The sequence below is a fragment of the Endocarpon pusillum genome (genome assembly GCF_000464535.1).
Source record: "Endocarpon pusillum Z07020 unplaced genomic scaffold scaffold7240, whole genome shotgun sequence".
NCBI classification, from domain to species: domain Eukaryota; kingdom Fungi; phylum Ascomycota; class Eurotiomycetes; order Verrucariales; family Verrucariaceae; genus Endocarpon; species Endocarpon pusillum.
In genome coordinates, this window is record NW_006916639.1 from 106,107 (window position 1) to 122,836 (window position 16,730).

At 51.2% G+C, this 16,730-nt stretch overlaps 5 protein-coding genes across 5 annotated transcripts; 1 reads left to right on the plus strand and 4 right to left on the minus strand.

Annotated features, from left to right (window-relative positions):
• Positions 1-507: 507 nt before the first annotated feature.
• EPUS_03738 (uncharacterized protein) lies at positions 508-3,351 on the minus strand (the record flags this gene model as incomplete). Its single annotated transcript, XM_007807721.1, has 1 exon — positions 508-3,351. One exon carries the CDS (start codon positions 3,349-3,351, stop codon positions 508-510), a length of 2,844 nt encoding a protein of 947 aa, XP_007805912.1.
• A 534-nt stretch (positions 3,352-3,885) lies between these two features.
• EPUS_03739 (uncharacterized protein) lies at positions 3,886-7,898 on the minus strand (the record flags this gene model as incomplete). The annotated part of the gene is made up of 7 exons (XM_007807722.1): positions 3,886-4,783; positions 4,841-4,946; positions 5,004-5,062; positions 5,113-5,197; positions 5,246-5,391; positions 5,446-5,509; positions 7,823-7,898. 7 exons carry the CDS (start codon positions 7,896-7,898, stop codon positions 3,886-3,888), a joined length of 1,434 nt encoding a protein of 477 aa, XP_007805913.1.
• Positions 7,899-10,744: 2,846 nt separating this feature from the next.
• EPUS_03740 (uncharacterized protein) lies at positions 10,745-14,263 on the minus strand (the record flags this gene model as incomplete). Its single annotated transcript, XM_007807723.1, has 1 exon — positions 10,745-14,263. The coding sequence occupies one exon, from the start codon at positions 14,261-14,263 to the stop codon at positions 10,745-10,747; it is 3,519 nt and encodes a 1,172-aa protein (XP_007805914.1).
• Positions 14,264-14,878: 615 nt separating this feature from the next.
• Positions 14,879-15,123, plus strand: EPUS_03741 (uncharacterized protein; the record flags this gene model as incomplete). Its single annotated transcript, XM_007807724.1, has 2 exons — positions 14,879-14,940; positions 14,985-15,123. 2 exons carry the CDS (start codon positions 14,879-14,881, stop codon positions 15,121-15,123), a joined length of 201 nt encoding a protein of 66 aa, XP_007805915.1.
• A 704-nt stretch (positions 15,124-15,827) lies between these two features.
• Positions 15,828-16,142, minus strand: EPUS_03742 (uncharacterized protein; the record flags this gene model as incomplete). Its single annotated transcript, XM_007807725.1, has 1 exon — positions 15,828-16,142. One exon carries the CDS (start codon positions 16,140-16,142, stop codon positions 15,828-15,830), a length of 315 nt encoding a protein of 104 aa, XP_007805916.1.
• Positions 16,143-16,730: the final 588 nt, after the last annotated feature.

A 16,730-nucleotide genomic window follows, 5' to 3' on the forward strand; every position in this document is an offset into this window, starting at 1 on the left:
CAACACGCCAGCGGCTGCCATGGATACACACAATGCATGAACCCAACAACAGTAGGGACATGGATTAAAAAAAGCCGACTAACTATGTAAGAACGTCAGATGTCAGGAGTCCGATCGGTTGACTCGAGGAGGTTCAGGGTTAAATCTGACGACCTTGCAATGTAGGGCCCTGACTACTTGGTCCACTGAAGTTCTATTTCTGTTTCTGTTTCGATTTCTACTCGTCGCCAGCTGGCAGCTGGCAGCTGCAGGGGTTGTTCGGTCGCGGTGGCGGGTTGGTGTTTATAGTTGTAGTGGAGAAGAAGAAAGAAGGAGAATGGGAATCAACAGCGAGGATGATGGGATTATGCTTTGGGTAGGTTCGAATGGGGTTAAGTACTACTACATGCAACTGGGGTGTCTTGATGCTAGCTAGCTTGAGCAAATTAAGCCCCGTCTCGGGAACAACGGGGAGCAATGAGTCCTCCGGAACCCCAACTGGGCCAATCTGTATTGCCATTCCCCTGCTCATGCAGTCCCTTGAGCTTGAGGAGGCTTCCAGCCGAGCGCAAGGTCGATGCGGTCCAGTAATGTCAAACCATGCTCCTTCTCTGCTTCTTGGCCCTGGCCGTTCACTTCTTCCTCCTTCCCAACTGCAGACGGCTGTCCCTCGTCGATAGCCCCCGCTGGCACCTCGTCATCCACCATTGGAGCATCTTCAACCGCCCCATCCGACTCTTCTACTGCCACATCTATTGCATTCTGAGCGCCAAGACGACCATCATGGATGACACTTGCTGCGCCGTGGTTGATTTTGGCCAGCAGGTGCTTCCATCCTGTGAAGTCACCACGCAGCTCCACTGGCTCGAAGTCCCAGCTATCCCAGGCTTCTTTCGCCTGCGCGACGACCGAGTTCTCAAACTGCGCAACGCTGTCGTGGTTGAACGCCCGGAGACAAAGCCATGTCAGGAGCATAATCTTGAGCAACCTCACAGGGGCGGCAAGATGGCTAAAGAACCCTCGTAGCATATTAACCATGAAAACAGCACTGCGAATCAGGAACGAACTTGCTCCTGCGCCAGATGCTTTCGGTTGTACGGTATTTATCGGCTCCACCACATCCTCGGCAGCACCCCCTGTTTCTGTGAACTTCTTTGACCGCTTTCTAACATTCGGGCGGTTACCAGCATCCGCGCGGGTGTTCAGAAGAAAGTCTGATGTGGATGTTCGTGGCCTCTTGACAGGCTGTAAAGTGATGATCGAATGCTTCAAAGGCGCCTTGAAGTCTTCATCTGTAGGCGTTGCTGGCGTTGATTCATCGTACTCAGCCGTCAGCTCGTCATAGAATTGACCCGACTTCTCAATCAGACTCTGACGAATGGTTCGCGGATTGTGCTGGTTTTCTGGGAAGAAGTATATGTCACCAGATGACTTGAGAAACTCCTCCTGTGCCACCATCGAATACAGCCTCGACTTTTGGCAGGGCCTTGGATTGATGGAAATGCCGTCTTCATACGGCAGGTCAAAGAGGTCCTCGAGCTTCTTGCTGTAAAGACCAGAGATTCTGGGTAGCCACATTTCGAATGGAGCAACGCCCAAAGACTGCTTCCAGGAGATTATGAACGTCTTTTGCAGGTCTGCCACTGGACAGGTCATCAGAATCTCTAGCTCATGCTCAGAATCACAGCGTTCCCCGTTCAGATGAATACGACGGTTCCCAGGTGTCAAGCATGTGTCAAGAGTGCCGGAAGGACCACCAACCAGGTACAGCTTGAATTGTACATTTTCTGCCCACATAAGAAATGGGTGCAGCCGTAGCGAACAGAGCATCGAATGCTCCGCTGTAATACCATCATCCTCGAAATTCTCCCAGTCGAATCGAGTATAAACATTACTATCCACCTCAAAGTTTGAAGGTTCCAGTACCCGACAAGCTTCGAAACAAAGAACGTTGACAGTAAATGGCGTGGCAAGAGAGAAGGTCAGAGACATTTGATCATGCTGTAGCGGATGCGTGGAGAAGTCCTTGTCGACATAAGCAACCTTCTCATACGCTTTGAAATCGTCGTTTCCTAGCGTTGCTGGTCCCTTGATTTTGAGGGAGAAAGTACCCTGTGCGTGGCCGCCCTGCAGGGGAAGACCCGGGATAGAAAGTGAATGACAGCCTGAAGGTTGGGCTTCGAGCATTATGCAAGCATGAATTTCGATGCAAAGTCTGGCTGTCTTAGACTCGCCAGCGCTGCAATCTTGAAAGAAGGCGAACAGAATGCCATTGTCTTCTACCAAGGTTGCAATCGGGGTGTCTTGACCCAATGAGCAGGACTTTTTACTGATGGAGCCCCCGCCGCGTATGCCTTGAAGGGATGTCCAGGGAAGAGCTGCACGCGACGAAGGAGTGGGACTTAGAGACAACGTAGCATCTGGCGCATCGAACACCTCCGGAATGCCACCTTCCGAGACCAACTCGCTGGCCGTGCAAATTTCAGCAGCCCAGTCGTTCCGTCTATCCTCAAGCCACTTTTCTAGTCTTTCGCTTGCATTTTGCGCTTCAGCATATCGAGTAACTTTGACCGTGGTATCTCGGTGCTGACATTTAGCAGGCAGAGGAATCATCGTCGCTTTACCTCTTGGAAGTGTCTTTGGCCAATTTTGACTTTCTTCTGCTTGCAAACTTTGCGACTCTTGTTGCGTTCCTAGCATTTGACCTGGTAATGAAGACTGTCTGTGGCGTGTTCGTCCACGACTCGCTTGCATTGTTCCCGTTGATCGAGAGACCCTTCTCTTCGCCACGTCGGTACCAATTTGTTTCCTACCTCGTGACATAGTATCATCGGCTCCACCAGGCCGCCAGGGTGGTCGCTTGTCGAGCGAGACAGGGTGTTTTCGTACAGAGTAAGGACTACTGTCAAGTTTTCTGCTCGGCTTTTGTCGGAGTGGAGGGTTCTGCTTTGGTGGAGAAGTTGGTTTCGGTAGAAGACTCAAGCGCTTGCGAATCGTCAATTCCCTAGAGGTTGACGGTGGAGGAGGAGACAAGACACTATCATGACTACTGGCTGCTTCGTATAAGGATGCCGTTTGTGAAAAGAGGGGAATTTCTGGTGCCTCTGGAAGGGGGGAGGGCTCTTGCCGAAGAGGATGGTGAGGGCCTGAGGGCCTGAATGGCGATAGTTTGTCCTCATTCTGTGGGATTTTCGAGATGGCTATAACCGTGGTAGACAACACAGCGGGATGATTGTTTCGAATGAGGGACAAGTGCGATCTGCTCTTCGTAACAAGCTCGATCGAGATTGTGAGGTTGACAGGATCTGACAGATCGCCACTCCAGGTTCCCTCGACGCGAATATCCTCGATGCAAGGCTGGCATGAACCCATGTTGATAGAGATGTCAGCATAGATAGATCACAGAAGGGGGAATAGAAGCCAAAGGATGGAAAGGATGGAATACAGCTGTGGGGCAGTGGCAGTGGCAGTGGCAGTGGTAGCGGTGGTGGTGGTGGTGGTGGTGGTGTTTTCTCTACTTAGAGGAGAACAAGGAAGGCACAGAGTCATCAAACACTTGCTTTTTTCGCGTACATGGAAATTGCAACAGGCAGCTTATTTGCTGGACCTGTCCAACGCACAGATTTCTGAGTTTCTCCCGAGAGACGCGCAATCAATATCAAGCCCTGCTCCTGGCGTTGGTTGTCCGTAGCCTGTGTTGGCTGGATATGTACCTCGTAGCTGAAACTCCTCATATGCACATGTTTTTTGGAGCACACTCTCTTCACTCGTTGTTGCCTGCTTTAAGCCTCTGCCCTGTCGTTTATCTACTCCAACGCGCTGACCGTCCAATGCCGCCTATCTCATCAAGGCTCTTTACAACTCCTTAACAATGCCTCAACGGCACAGTTATACTAAAAATCAGGTTCAAAAATGATGTAGAGAATTTTCCATGGATGATCTGGATTGCAGGCTCGTAGGTGCTGGGAGTAGATGGCCGGTGGGAAGTGCATTAATGGAAGGATTGCGACTGTGATAGGCTCCATAAGAGGTCGAGTTCTCAAAAGAACCCTGCCAATACCGGGAATCACTCGTGGGAGACGGCCTACTGGGCCCCTGGACGGGTGGGTGCATGGCTGCTGGCGCAGGTATGGAGCCTTGTGTCTCTGCAGAGGAGGGATAATGGTGTCTACCGGGCTCAGTGGACCCGCCATATCCCATTGCCAGCTCAGAACCCACCGAGAGACGATTGGCAGCGTGCCCTTGATAACTTCTTGAGCTATCTGGCGTAGGGTAATGATTGGATTCTGCAGATGAGTATTGCCTCCGTGGCTGGCTCATAAGCGTTCTTGAGGATGGCGAATCATTTGATCTACCCTGAGTAACGTATTGCGAGAAGTAATTGTCGTTGAAGGATGTGCTAGCGGAGTGCGGTGTGGTGGGCTCCTCTTCGTTACCATGAGAGGTACTTTTGTGGGACCCAAGCACGTAACGCGTGTCAATATCGGGAAAGGAAGGATTTCTCTTGTGCCTTTTCGGAGCTGGGTCTTGCCTGCGATCGAAATGTCGATACGGCAATGAATCTGACCCATAAGAAGTCTGAGCGTAAGAGCCTTCGCCATAAGCAAAGTTCGTGTCTAGTGGCACTTGATAACCGCCGCCTGAATCCCGACGAAAGTGGTTCTGTCCGTGCGTAGAAGGAAATCGGTTTTGATAAGAGTCTGTCATCGACCGTGGGATGGGTAGGCGGTTGAGGACGGGGGCGTTATTTGCTTGTTGTGGAAGCTCGCTTGACCACTCTTCTGGTCGACGGGCTCGTCGTCCACTGTAATATCCGTCAAAAGAAGGGTAAAATAATTCTCATACACAAAAGGATGCTTACTGCGAATTCTGTGTCTTCTTGGTTCTCAACTTGATGCCTTGCTCCTGCAAATGCTTGGTGAGGAAGGTTGAGGGAAGAGGCGGTGGACATTTGGCACTCGAGTACACTAAGATCTGAATCAGCCGAGTTTGCATGATGCGGTTGGGAGGACACTCGATCTGACCTTTAAATGGTTTTGATAATGTCGACTTGATGTATGATGCTGTCATACCGTCTCCGCCGCTGGAGCTCGTCAGCATACCAATTGGGAAAATCAATAGGAACTGACGAACCGCTGCAGCTCAAACAGGCTGAACTTCAGACGGAAATCGCCCTCCTTTCGAACGGAAAGGTCCTGAAAGACGAAATATCCGACATCTGGCCATTAATCAGGATCGAATTGTAGATTCAATTTAGAGCACTCACCATTGTTTTCGGTATCCTTGACTCGATGAAGGGATGATACAAGTGTACCAGCGAGGTCGGCATTGCGCGAATGAGGCGAAGTTTCCGCCTTGTTGGTATCATGAAGCGTTGCACACATAAAATAGTATGGGCTCGAAAGGAAATTTCTGTATGAGATTAGTCCATGGCCTCGGCCGTGAGCCTGTATTATCATCACTCACTTATATGGGTCATTGTCGTCAAGAAGGATTTCTATCACGGGTGGGGGTTCAAGTGGCTTTCGATCTGAACAGATGAAATTGTACGTCAGTTCTGGGTTCTCCCAGAAGAGGTTTTCGAGGAGCTTTCATGCCTTTATCTCTCTGTAGATAGACCTTCGCTTGCTGAGGTTCTTGAGTGGTCCTCAGGTTGTATGCAGAGCTATTCGGTGAGGTGGCCGTCAGTGAGTTACGTCCATGAGCCATGGCTCCGAGATGAAGAACTGTCGCACACAACGGACCTTGTAAGTGAAGATCGAGCGGCAACGAGGCGTGCCAGAGAGTTCTCGTCCATCAATGGAATTCTCGAACTATCTGCTGACTGGCACGAGTGGGCTTCTTGTGCTACGCTTCCGGAGGGTTGCTTCTGCACGGGGCTTGACCCGCAGTGTTGATACCACGGATCCGACCAACACGCTCTTGACAGTCGTTGAAACAACGAACCGCAGGACAAGGGTGGCCAAGGATTGTAACAGAAGTATTGGTTATGGATGCGAGTGAGACCCTGCAGGTAGTGATGCAGATGTGGTTGTAGGATGCAGACACAAAGCCAGCTGAAGATAAAGCCACTCGAGTGGGGTATTGTTGTGCTGTGTAGTTCGGTTCGGCTTGTGCAGCATCGGGCAACGCCCGACTTATGTTTGTGTTTCTTCCCACAGGTTCAGCGATGGTTCCCAGAGTGGGTGCGACTCGGAAGCGTTCGAATGAGCGCTTGGTCCCGGGGATCTGGTCTCAACAAGCATGTGAGAGGAGTCTGTGGGTACCTTTGGAAACCGAAGTTACTGGAAGGATATGCGCTGCCGATGGGCCTGTAGTTATTGGGATATGAGGCCTGCGCCTTGGGGAAATACAGATGGGCTGCTTGCTGGCCGTAGATAGGCAGGATCTGGGGATATGAAGACGTGTGAGGCTACGCCGGGTCCTGGATTGCGCCTGCCCTTTACGAGAAATGGGGTGTTCCCAATGGAATGTCCTCCTTGATACTCCTCCAGATGGTTTCGGCTGTTGGCGAATGTATTCCGGGCTGATCTCCCCTTTGCCAAATGAACCTTACTCTGGCAATACTCGCGGATAGCCAGCTTTGACCCGGTGTTGTGACTTGATATACCAGCAAACGAGACCTCAAGCTAGTCTTAAGCTTCGCCAGTCAAGGGAGCCGGTGCCGTTCATGCACGCAATTCCCCACCTATGAGCAGCTAGATAGCTCCACCTGGATGCGATGATCCGGAGTCGCCCCCACTAGAGCGACCGATCCCGACCTCTTTGAAAAATGATAGGACCAAGATGACGGCTTCAGGAAGGGTGGAATGACATCAATTCAGTCAGGTAGGAGGATGGCTTGTCGAGGCTGGCAGGCAAGACTCGTCAGAAGGACTCGTCAGGAGGACTTGTGAAGAGTTTATGGTCTACTCCAGTAATACACTAGTAAACAAGATCGATCCTTGCTTGAGGACTTAGACGCCCGAAACCCCGGTTCGTTTGGCCTGGTCTCCCAGTTTGAATGGACAAACAGGCGCACCAGAGTTGTGGCTGCGTGCTTTCTGAGCCACCTAGGTCGGCGACACAACGAACTGCACTGCAGGCAACTCAAAGATGGAATAGCTGATTAGGAGTATCTGATAGCTAGCTTCTTTCCACGGGTGTATCTGTTGGTGATTGTAGTATCCAGGATCGTAGAAGTTATGGTGTTCCCGCTGAAGAAGAGCGCATCGACCGAGTAGAATTCCAATGTCGTGCAGTCCTTGGAATGGCAATCCGCATGCTGCTGTAAGGCAGCCCAGAGGAACTGGAACTGCGAGAGAGTAAACAAAGTTTTAGCAACCTCGACTGGTGCTGAGCAAATATCGAAGGCGAGTGGTTGTGCTGTTATGGAAAGTTTGCTTGTTTCAGGGTGGCAGCAATATCGACCAATACTGTGCAACACCAGATGCATGCCAGCTACAATCATTGCGCACAGCCTCTACGCATTCGGAAATTGAGCAGAACAGAGTTCTGGACCATCGAGGAGTGACGTTCGATCGAGCGGATATCTACAGGCAATCAATGAATTTGGGTTGGGGGACTCATACATCCGGACCGTGGGCCTTGGCGGCATATGGTGGTGGTGGACGAGGGACGAGGAGTACCTAGCTGTACCTGCAATCACCAATCAGGGCAATGGCGTGGAGGATTCAGGGCTCTTCAAGGGGTGTGCATTTGTCCCGTGGTGGATGTGACCTCGCTGCTGACATCTCCACAACCCGATGAATCGATGATGCTGTCAGCGGGTCGAGTTAGGGAGCAGGTTGTCAGGGAAGGTGAAGGTATCGTGTCATGGTTGCGATGCAGACTCGATACTTACCAAGAACCCAGTTCTGGAGCAGCCTTGCAGCAGTCACCTCGGGGGATTTTCTCGCGTTCGTGCGACCATAAGCCATGTGCGGGCTACAGTAATCCCAAGGTTAGGTGCAGGTGGCAGCCCGTCGCCGCATTAGCCTTCCGCCAAACTCCAAGGTGCGGGCCCGTACAAAGAGGAACATTGTCATCCAGCGGCGATGGTGTGTATGGGCATTGGAGACGACGGATGCCAGATTGGTGACTTGAAGCATGACCAATGCAGACCATCGTAACCGATCGATCAAGCCCAGAATAGGCGATACGGGTATGGCGTCTTGAAGGCAGGGACCGGAGGACCCTCCACGTCCGCAATTGTTCATGACCCTACCCTTGACTTGCAGGTGGTGTTAGTCGAGCTGGAATGGCTGCTGGCAACTTGAAGTCTGCAGGGGGCACGAGGCTGCTACACACAACTACAGACACCACATCTTCTACCGGTCTCGTGTCTTAAGTTTGAGCAAAGTCATACAACGCAGAGAGCTGTCTCGATTTGGCCATGGTGGTGGTCGACTGGCCCGTTCTGGGAACATGAGCTGGACCAAAGCAGGAAAGAGACGAGAATGGCCGCAGAGAATAGGCTAATTATGCTTCTCTGTTTGCTTCAAGCCAGCCAGGTGTGCCAGGTGTGCAGGGGCCCATCTAGCATCCCAAGCCATCATGCACGCCACTCGAGTGCGCTTGCATCTGCTCCAATCTTGTTTCCAGTCACTCCCGACAGGCAAAACGCACCCTGGAAATGGTTGGGATTGCTTACGACTGGTGCCGGTTGTTCTGTGGCCGTCAGACGTCTTCTCTCGTCCGAAAGCATCTGAATTCCCTGATTCGAACCTTGTTGAGATGACTTTGTTTGGCTCACACTGGGACGGCTCGAATGCCGCTGTGAGGCATATAATCTATTCTCGAAATCCTGGACTCTATGTGCTGATTGTGCTTGCTCGCCATATCTCATCAAGCAAACTCACCTGGGCTTACGTAGTATGTGTGGCTCGGTTCTATGGACGCGAGAAAAATCTTTTGCTGCCACAAGCACCGCCTCGCTGTGACTTCTGTCTGGGAATTGGGCTGCATATAGCATTCCACGGGTTACAGTCGAGCCTCGGCTCTCTTCGAGCCGCAAACGCATGTACGCTTCCCGTACTCTGATTTCCTTTTCAGCCAATTCCAGCCGGCTCAGAGATTTCGTGGCTGTCCCGCTCCGGATCGAACATCAAAACCCTTGTTGCCACGCTTCTGTCATCCGTGCGGGATGTCCAATGTTGGACGTGTCACATTTGCTAGCCGAAGCTGTCACTGACCACACTTTTTCCCCATCTACATTTAGCACTAACATCCACATGGCTGTACCCTGCATATGCCTTTTGAGAGGAAAGCGTCAGCTCGCTTGGAGCTCCCCCCACCCTCAACTGGGCTTCCACGCGGCTTTCCTGCATGCTTCCGCCGTGGTTATTCCATTTCTGATCACCCCGTACCACGCGATCTTGAAACGGTCACTTGGAGACCGATGGTTGCTTGTTCTGGGGTTGCCGCCTCGTTCTCGCCAAGCTTATCGCCCCTTCCCTGGCGTCTAGACCTTTTTATCGACGGTATTCCATGCTTTCATCACCCTACAACATCATACGTGTCTGTCAAGCTCCGAGATTGATGGTGCATGAAACTCGTCCGCGAGGCCGTCTACTGCACGTCGTGTCCAATAGCTAACTGTTGAACATAGGCAACCTAAAACAAGCGCATTGATCTCGGTCCTGTCAATACAAGCGGCGACGCCACTTTCTTCATATATCACTGAACTACACCAAGGACCAAGAATCAACTACTTCTATAGGAGCAGGCCCGGCACAGCGATACTATGCGTCCACACCAACTGCGGCCGAGGCTCACACCTCCACTACATGCTGTCGAATTTTTGCAACAATGCTGATCCTAATCAATGACACCAGACGCCATGAGACTTGGTATTTGTCATGTTATACAAACTCCTCAAAAAAAAAATGCTTTGAGGTCTGACAGCAACGGACTTTGGTTAGACGATGGACAGTCACCACTAGCAGAAAGCTGTCTACACTCTTCACACCACAAGTTAGCGACTCAAAGAATAGAAACAGGCCTCGCCCAGATGAGCCTGATGGAAAAGAACCCAAATAGTGACAGCCATGAAGCTGATGATGGCTGAAGTGGATATTACTTGGATGTAACGTTGAAGGGCTTTTGCAATGCAACATTGATTTCTCAGACTGCACGATTGTATTCTCGAGGGGTGTACAATGAATGGGCCAGGCACTCATCAAGTGCAGCTTTAGGCGGTACTTGGTTCGTATCGCGAGACAAGGGCGTTTGCTCTGATGTCCCCGGTTAGAAGCCATGCCGATTCTCTGCCGCATATTTCAATGCCAATCAACCCTCTCGCCGGCGATGTACTATAGAGCAAGACGGGAGGTGGGCCCATTCCGGAACCGCCGAACGCAACTGTTTGCCACGTGAATCAATCCTTGTGCCCACATGGATTTCTGGAATGCACATGTGGTGGCGCTCATCTGCCAGCTGACTCGCATGCAGAGGCCACAGCTAATTCGCAGTCGTGGGGTCCCGCAGGCGCAAGTACGCGCCACGTTTGCAATGAAATTTCTATCTCAACAAAATGGGTATCTTGGTGATCCATGACTAGCCCAGGCTTTGTCTAACCTGGATATCTCGGATTGCCCCTTGGTTCCGATCTGCTCCTGGTTCCTCGATCCCAACGCCCCGATCCGTCCCTTTCTACGAACCATGGCGCAAGTTCCAAGTCTCAAGTCTGGCCTTGGTCAACAAACACGAGCACGCTAGTATTCCGCAACTCATGGCGCTCTCATCAGCTCCATATCCGGAACCGTGTAACAGGAAATTGATCAGATCAGTCATCCACACCACTGCCCTCTGCGTCCTCACTCTCCGCGTCTTGATCGTCCTCGCCCCCTTCACTTGCTTCAACGTCTACATTCTCCTCGACCACATCACTTGTCTCACTTCCACTGCCACTCCCACTTTCGCTCCCACTGCCACTCTCACTATCCTCATCGTCCTTTTCCACGTCATCTTCTTTCTTCTCTGCACCGTCCAATGTCAAATCAATCGCCGTCTTTCCATCTCTATCTCTAGCTCGAGCACTCCTTCGAATGGGGGTTCCATGCGACCTGATCCTAGACAACCGACCCAAAGGCGTCACTTGACCGACTCTCCCTTCAATCCCAATGCCATTCGTGTTTCCATTCCCATTCACCTGCTGAGCATGTCTCGGCGAACTCCTCACACGCGCACTAGCAGGAGGATTCATCATACCCACGCTGGGCGTGCTCACCCCATCGGCGCCAGTGCCACCTGCAGCACCACTCCCATTCATAGTAGCAGTGTTTGACTGCCTCCTTGCGCTAGCGCTGCTACCAAAAGCGGAGCCGAACGCTCTCTTCTTGCTGCGGCCACGGGCAAAAGCAAGCATAGCAGAAGGGATGGGTGGGTCGATCTCGAAGCGGGAGGGGGGAATTTTGTGGGTGCGATAGGCGAGGGCGTAGCCTGTCAAGACCTCTTCGGTTGATCTTTCGGAGGCCGGTTTTGTGGTTGTGGGTACTGTTGATGATGAAGAGGGAGCGTCAGAATGCGGGCCGTTGCGGGTTTCGGCGGGAACTGGTTCGGTAGTGCCGTTGATGCGGTTGGTGTTCGCCTGTGTGATCTCTGTTGAAACGGTTGCTGAGAGCATTGAGGTGGATGGTGGAGCGGGCGCCGGGTGGCCGAGTTCATTGATCGGTGCACCGTTTGTACTAGGGTTTTCGAACAATCCTGCAGACTGACTTTGAGATGTGAATCTACCTTTACCTTTATTCTTGCCTTTGCCCTTAAGCTTTCTGGATGACTTCGTGGCGTCCGGTTCAGCATCGTCGTCCTGCTCCTGCTCATTCCTTGTGTCATTCACCTCATCGGCTTGTTCATCTCCATTCGTATCTGCCCTTGCTTCCCCTTCCTCTGCCTCAGCACTCCCCTCTCTTGGCGCCATAGTATGCATGTGCTTCCCATCCAGAGCCGCGTGATCACTCCTCCCCATCACATACGGCGTCCAGACCAGTTTCTCCGGCCTCAATTTCCTGTACCCTTTGGCCTCATTCTCGCTGATAATCTGCTCGTACAATTTTCTGTCGAAACGGATCGCATAGGTTTTCGTGACGGGGTCACGGACAAATGCATAGAGGCGTTCGAGGCTGTGGATTACATCGTCGGCTGTCATGCCGGTTCTAGACATAAGGGTGCGTGCTGAGAAGGAGGGTGTAGATTTAGATCCGGAGGCCAGATCGAGAAGGTGATGTGAGATGGTGAGGTCCCAATACGATCGGTATGCCGTCAAGCCCATGTCTGAGAGCGGCTTTTCCGGGGAGCCCTCTTTGCCCTCGATGCGCGTGAGGAGGTAAGAGAAGTCAATCAGGAAGGTAGCGTAGCCTTTTCGTTGGTGGATGGGCATCACGAGGATGCAGGAGACGTTGTTGAGGGATTGGGGTCGCTTTTCTTTGCTGAAATAGCCGACAAAATGGTAGCCTAGATCATCGTATTCGGTCAGAATGTAGAAGAGGAAGGGCTCGACATCGTAGTAGAGAGTCTTGGAACCAAGGAACATCTTTGCCATTAGGCAGAGGCATTGGCAATACTCTGTCTTCTTGCGACCGTCAACTTCCCAAATGGAGATGCTACCGTCGCGGTAAATCTCGTCTCCTGGCGGGTGTTTGGCTGGGCATTTGAGTTTATGGCGGTAGGCGACTGGTTCAGAGGGGAGGTATTTAAGGCAGAATTCGCAGATGAAGAGGCGGGATTCGTGAGAGTATTCTTCAGGGTAGGGAGCTGCATAGAAGGTATCGATGATGAAGCGGCCAAACTGGATGCATTTGATCTTACTCGGTGGGCCGGAGACTGTGCGAGTGGAACGAGCGGTGGTTGGTGGGTTGTTTGCAAATTCAGGGTTTGTGGTGTCGGTTTCTGCGGCTAAGGAGGCCTTTCTCCGTTCCTCTTCTGCTTCTTTTCTGGCAGCTTCGAAAATCTCACGATCTCTCAAGCTCGGAAGAGTTCGAGAAGTATCCGCTTCGGCTTCACTGAGAATGCCCCCGTATGGTTTAGAATTGACTTCGTGGTCGCGTTCGTGAAGGATGGAGGGAAAGATAAGGTTATTGGTAGGCAAGGCGGGAAACTTGTGTGGGGGAGATTGAAAGGCTGAAGAGGGTGGAGGCTGGATTCGTGGTGGTCTCTTCCGATCGCGGACTCGTTTCGGCTTCGCTTTTCTACCAAATATTCTTGCTAATTTGGATGGCTCGAGGTGGAAGGCCAGGATGAACTTGGCCGGTGGTTTGTTCAGAGGCCGGTGCTGAATGACTCTGATAGGTGGTACGTTCTTCTGACTGGCACGCCGAGTCGACCCAGACGGCCCTTTCAATGGCGACGTGGTGAGCTCATCCATCTCATCGTCATCTTCTTGTTTATTCGAGACAGCCTCCGAAAGAGGACGGGGCGTAGCTTTTCGTCGTTTCTTCTCTGCGCTACCTGGAAGTTCGTTGGTCGGGGACTTTCTCTTACGTAGTTTGCGGAATCCATCCATGTCTTCTCCTTCTGAAATCAGAGGTTGGGCGAATATTGAATGTGAGTCTCTCTTCTGTACACCTCGTGTAACAGGTAGTAGATCACGAACAAGGCGTGGGGCAGAGCTTCGAGGTCGAGAAAACTTCTCTTCTGGAGACTCCGGTGTTTGCTCTATCTCAGCGCAAGAAGGACACAGCCACCCTTCATTGTCCCTTTCTTGTCCAAGCGCATTATTTTCTCGTGCACACTGATAGTGCGAATGCTCTCCGCAGACAAGACATGAAAGGTATGGCTCAAAATCTTCGCTAGGGTCATCTTCCTCGCCTTGTTCACAGAAGATGCAGTTGTTCTGACTGTCTGCAGGTCTTCCGTCTTCGTCTTCGTTGCTTCCAGAAGCTTGAAATTCTTCCATCTCCGATTCGCTACTTTCAGAATCTGTCCCTGATGCTTCGGAGCTTCTGACTCTTATCTCAATGTCTTCTTCTGAATCGCTCTCATCGTTCAATTTTTGCTCGTCCTCTGAGACCCCGTTCGTGCTAGCTGCCGCAGCATTGGGATTGACCTTGACTGCTCCAACTGCTTCTGTCTCACTCTCGCCAGATTCACCATTGCTGTCATCGTCAAAGCGAGTACTTGTAGCCTCTACATCTGACAGCCCATCAGCCTCGACCTCAGGAGGATTTGCTTCGACAAATGGAATGTTATCCTCTTGGTCATCCGTGCTATCCTCGCTAATGGCATCGTCTTCCTCCTTGTCACTTTCCTGGTGATCCTCGCGTATCTGCTCCTCGTGGTATTCTTCGATGGTCATGAAGGCGGCCATGCTTCAGAACCGGCGGTATCTCGGCAGGAGTTGTATGTGTTGGTCGGCCAGTAACAGAGTGCGGTTCAAGAAGGCTTGTGACAGCCCACAGTTGCCTGGCTCAAGGGATACATCAGAAACCCTACAACCCTCAGCACCATTAGCAGAGGCGACCGTGTACTGTCTTGAGTTATTCGGCAGCTGGTAACGGGATACAAGCAGCACTGGGTCAAGGGCAAGAGTTAGACCTCAGTTAATAAGGCTATACGAAGGGCACAGGAAGGAGAGCGCATTGCAGGTGGTGATTGAGATAGTGTACGGATGCACGAAGGGTTAGAGTTTCCTGAGATGAAGAGCAGCGCATGGAGGTATTGATATAATCTGCTCCAATAGAATCTTTGGCAAAGGGCGCGTCCACATCAAAAGTGTATTTACCTGTCTACCTGTCACAGAGGTCAGAAAGTTGATTCCCGAAAGGGCTTAGCGGTGCCGACTCTCCGCCTGCGGGATATCAATTGCTGAACACAACCATCCACAAAACAGAATTCACCACTCAGTGGTGTCTCCAGCGAGCTGCTTCACCAAATCTATCCCCTGAACATACTCTCTTTCTTCTGACAACGGGCAATACCCAAGATGGGTGTACCGTTTGAGGCACTCCTCCCGTACGGGATCATGCTAGCTGTTTGTCACCACAAGTGGGTTTTGGTGCGATGAGCTCTGCTGACAAGCTATTGTGTAGATGTTCGGCGTCACTGGAGCTGGCCTGTCGACGGTACGATACTACTCCAACAACAAGAAAGCCCCAAGGCGAACTCTTGATGCTTGGGACCGACAGAGTCAGCCAACCTCCAACCATTCACCTTGGGCTCATCCACTGATAATAAGACCGGTAGTGATGGATAGAGATTTCAGACTTACAGGCATATGGCGAGAGCAGACAGACAATCCTGTAGCTCCTGTTGGTTTTGAAGTCAACAATCCTTGGAGGGTATGCAGATCCCTGTTGAGAAGTCGACCGTCACTAAAGCTTTATAGATGGAGAAAAGGATCATTTGAACCTCTGCAGAACTCTTTTTCAAGTGTACATATCTCCTTGGTCAGTATGAGGCGTATCAACTTCTATTCGCAAGACCAAATTTACTTTGCAATGTTCGATCCTATTACGAAAGGTGGTAGGCCTCAGCAGTATCATAAGCCGTCCCCTGGTCATTTTATTTCAGAAGACAACCCTTGTACTCCTCTGATCTCTTCAGGTTCGAGCTTCACATCGAAATACTTCTCCAACATGCTGACCCGCTCAGCCTCCGTCTCGCAAATCACCAGCATCTCTGAGTGTCCGTGAAGTCTGTGCTTCAGCTCATTGCCCGACAATATCAAATTGCCAACAGGTTTCTTCCGCTCGTTGTCCAGTATCAGTTTTGTCATTACGAGCCGTTGTGTGAACCAACTAGTTCGGCTTTGGCTCGTGAAATAATTCATGACTCTAAAGTCTTCTGGTAGAAACTCAACTTCGGGAAAGCAATATTGCGGTATCCATGAGCTCTTTGGGCTATTCTGGACCTCAAAAACCCACATTTCCTGGCTAGCATTCGTCAATTGCGCAATGCGCGTACACCAACCTTTGTCTAGCTGGCGGGACACTTTGCACTATTTCACCATCTTTGAGATGAATAGGCTTAACAGCTCCTGATGAGCCAAAGCCCACATCAACCAGATACTTTTGGTCATGGACAGTGACCACGTTGAGCATATGGTTCCAGCCACCGTAGCCCTGAGGGCCTTTATACCCGTCATCAAGAACATTTCCGACTCTGGCACCTGCCGTGTATAGAACATATCCCAGCGATCGCAACACTGTTGCCATGAAGGTATTGTTCTCCATACAATACCCTCCCATTCTTCTATTCACGATCTTGTGGAACAGAGTCTCAGAGTCCAGCGAGACGGTACGGTGTTGTGAGTAATGTAATACAAGATTACCGAACGGCACAGTAGCTAGCTGCCATAATTGAATCATATGCAATGTCTCAAGCGGATCCTGCTTGATGAGTTCTTCAAGATGCTCTAGTGATAATGATGGTTGTGTCTGGTTGATCAGGCTCAACCATTGTGATAGCTGCGATCTTGTGTATGTCGGACGCTGTGACAATGTAGACATCGTTTTGGCTGTAGTCGATTGAACTTTCCCGTAAGGGCAACAACAGGGCACCTCCTGGGATCACAGAAGCCACAGACTAGTGACCACATACAGCGCAGATATGGAGCTGGAGAGCAACATGGAGGCGACAGCAGGGTAGTAGTTGTAAAAGTCTTCCGATGCCTTATGCATCATCCACCATCCACCATCCACCATCCACCATCCACCATCCACCATCCACCATCCACCATCCACCATCCACCATCCACCATCCACCATCCACCATCCACCATCCACCATCCACCATCCACCATCCACCATCCACCATCCACCATCCACCATCCACCA